Source organism: Morone saxatilis, unplaced genomic scaffold (assembly GCF_004916995.1).
Source record: "Morone saxatilis isolate NCDOM2014 unplaced genomic scaffold, NCSU_SB_2.0 Contig17, whole genome shotgun sequence".
Classification (NCBI taxonomy): domain Eukaryota; kingdom Metazoa; phylum Chordata; class Actinopteri; family Moronidae; genus Morone; species Morone saxatilis.
In genome coordinates, this window is record NW_023339729.1 from 638,558 (window position 1) to 640,038 (window position 1,481).

The 1,481-nt window shown below is 35.0% G+C and overlaps 1 protein-coding gene across 1 annotated transcript in view; it reads right to left on the minus strand.

The window, feature by feature from the left end:
• Window positions 1-592: 592 nt before the first annotated feature.
• Window positions 593-1,481, minus strand: part of LOC118326481 (teneurin-3-like) — an 8,323-nt gene continuing 7,434 nt past the window's right edge. The window contains exon 6 of the mRNA XM_035659481.1: window positions 593-699. Coding sequence (XP_035515374.1) covers window positions 593-699 — 107 coding nt within the window. The remainder of the gene's footprint in view (window positions 700-1,481) is intronic.

Here is a 1,481-nt window from a genome sequence, read left to right on the forward strand (position 1 = left end):
ACTCAGATTTTCATTTTTACTCCAAATCCTGTATACCGTGTTTAAAAATATCGTTTATCAGTTTACTTGATACTAATAATCTGTATCAGACCTGAAAAACACATTGTTCAATCCCTAGTAGCCCTAGTAGTTGCATTTATTTTTAGAGAATTCCTTTTCCCCAGATAAAGGCACATTAGTCAAATAAATGAAGTTATTAATCCGCATAGGGAAATTCTTTCTCTGCTGTTTTGCTAATCTATACGATACTTTTTAACACTTCTGATATTTTTCATTCATATATTAATCTTGGCTGACTTTTCTAAAATACACTCTTGCCCTATATGTTCCTATTTATTTTTAGTACGGTTTGCTCTATATGAAAAGTATCCTGATATAACTTCTACTATGAGTTGGTGCTATAGAAATAAAACTGAATTGAATTTCTATTTGTTCTTTATTGTGTCCTTTTTAAATTATCCTCCACAGGAAAATTACCTCACTTTAATTTTCTCCTTTACATCCTGAAGTGGATGTATTATTAATCAACTGGATGACACTATGTTGAATTTCTGTTCCCTACAGGGATTGCAGTTGATAGAAATGGTTTGATCTACTTTGTGGACGGGACTATGATCAGGAAAGTGGATCGTAACGGAATCATCTCCACAGTGCTGGGCAGCAATGACCTGACCTCTGCACGACCTTTGACCTGTGATACTAGCATGCACATAAGACAGGTAACATGCAAAGAGTACCTCCTCCCACTGTGTCCTTGAGCAAGATACTGAACCCCAAAGTGCTCCGAAAGCTGTACATCAGTGTGCAAATGAGTGTGAATGAATTTAGCCTTTGCTATCACTGTGAATGGGTGAATGTGGCATATAGTGTAAAGTGCTTTGAGTTGTTGGAAGACTAAGATGCTATATAAGTGCAGTACATTTACCATTTACCATTTACTACAGATGAGTTGCCCCAGTGAGCGCCAACCAGGATTTTTAACGTTGATTTCTAATTGAAAACTGGGTGATATTTGGTCTGAAGGTCTCTTTTTAACCAGCTAAATGTGTTTACAATGTCATATTGCTCTGGTGGGTGAAATGTGGTCTACAGGAAGACTTAATTTCAACACATTTAATGTTTGATATGTTTAATTAAGTATATAGTATAGACTATGTAAGTATTTGTACAGGCTTTCAGTTGAGTAATGCTGATGTGATTTCAGGCTCCAAAGTAATGATTACTGCACTATTGCATTATTGCACATTGTAGAGGATGAAAAAATTGTGAAATATGGTCTAAATGTGGACGTTCAATACATTCGTTCAAGACGTTCTTCAAATAGTATTTGAAAAAAAACGTCTTTTCACCTGTGACCATAGTCATTTACGTCATTTCAAAATGTTCACCGGGCCACTTGTGATATATGTGATAGTTACTGAAAAAAAAGTAATCTATTACACATTACTAGTTACAGTTAAAGTAATGCCTTACTTTACTTT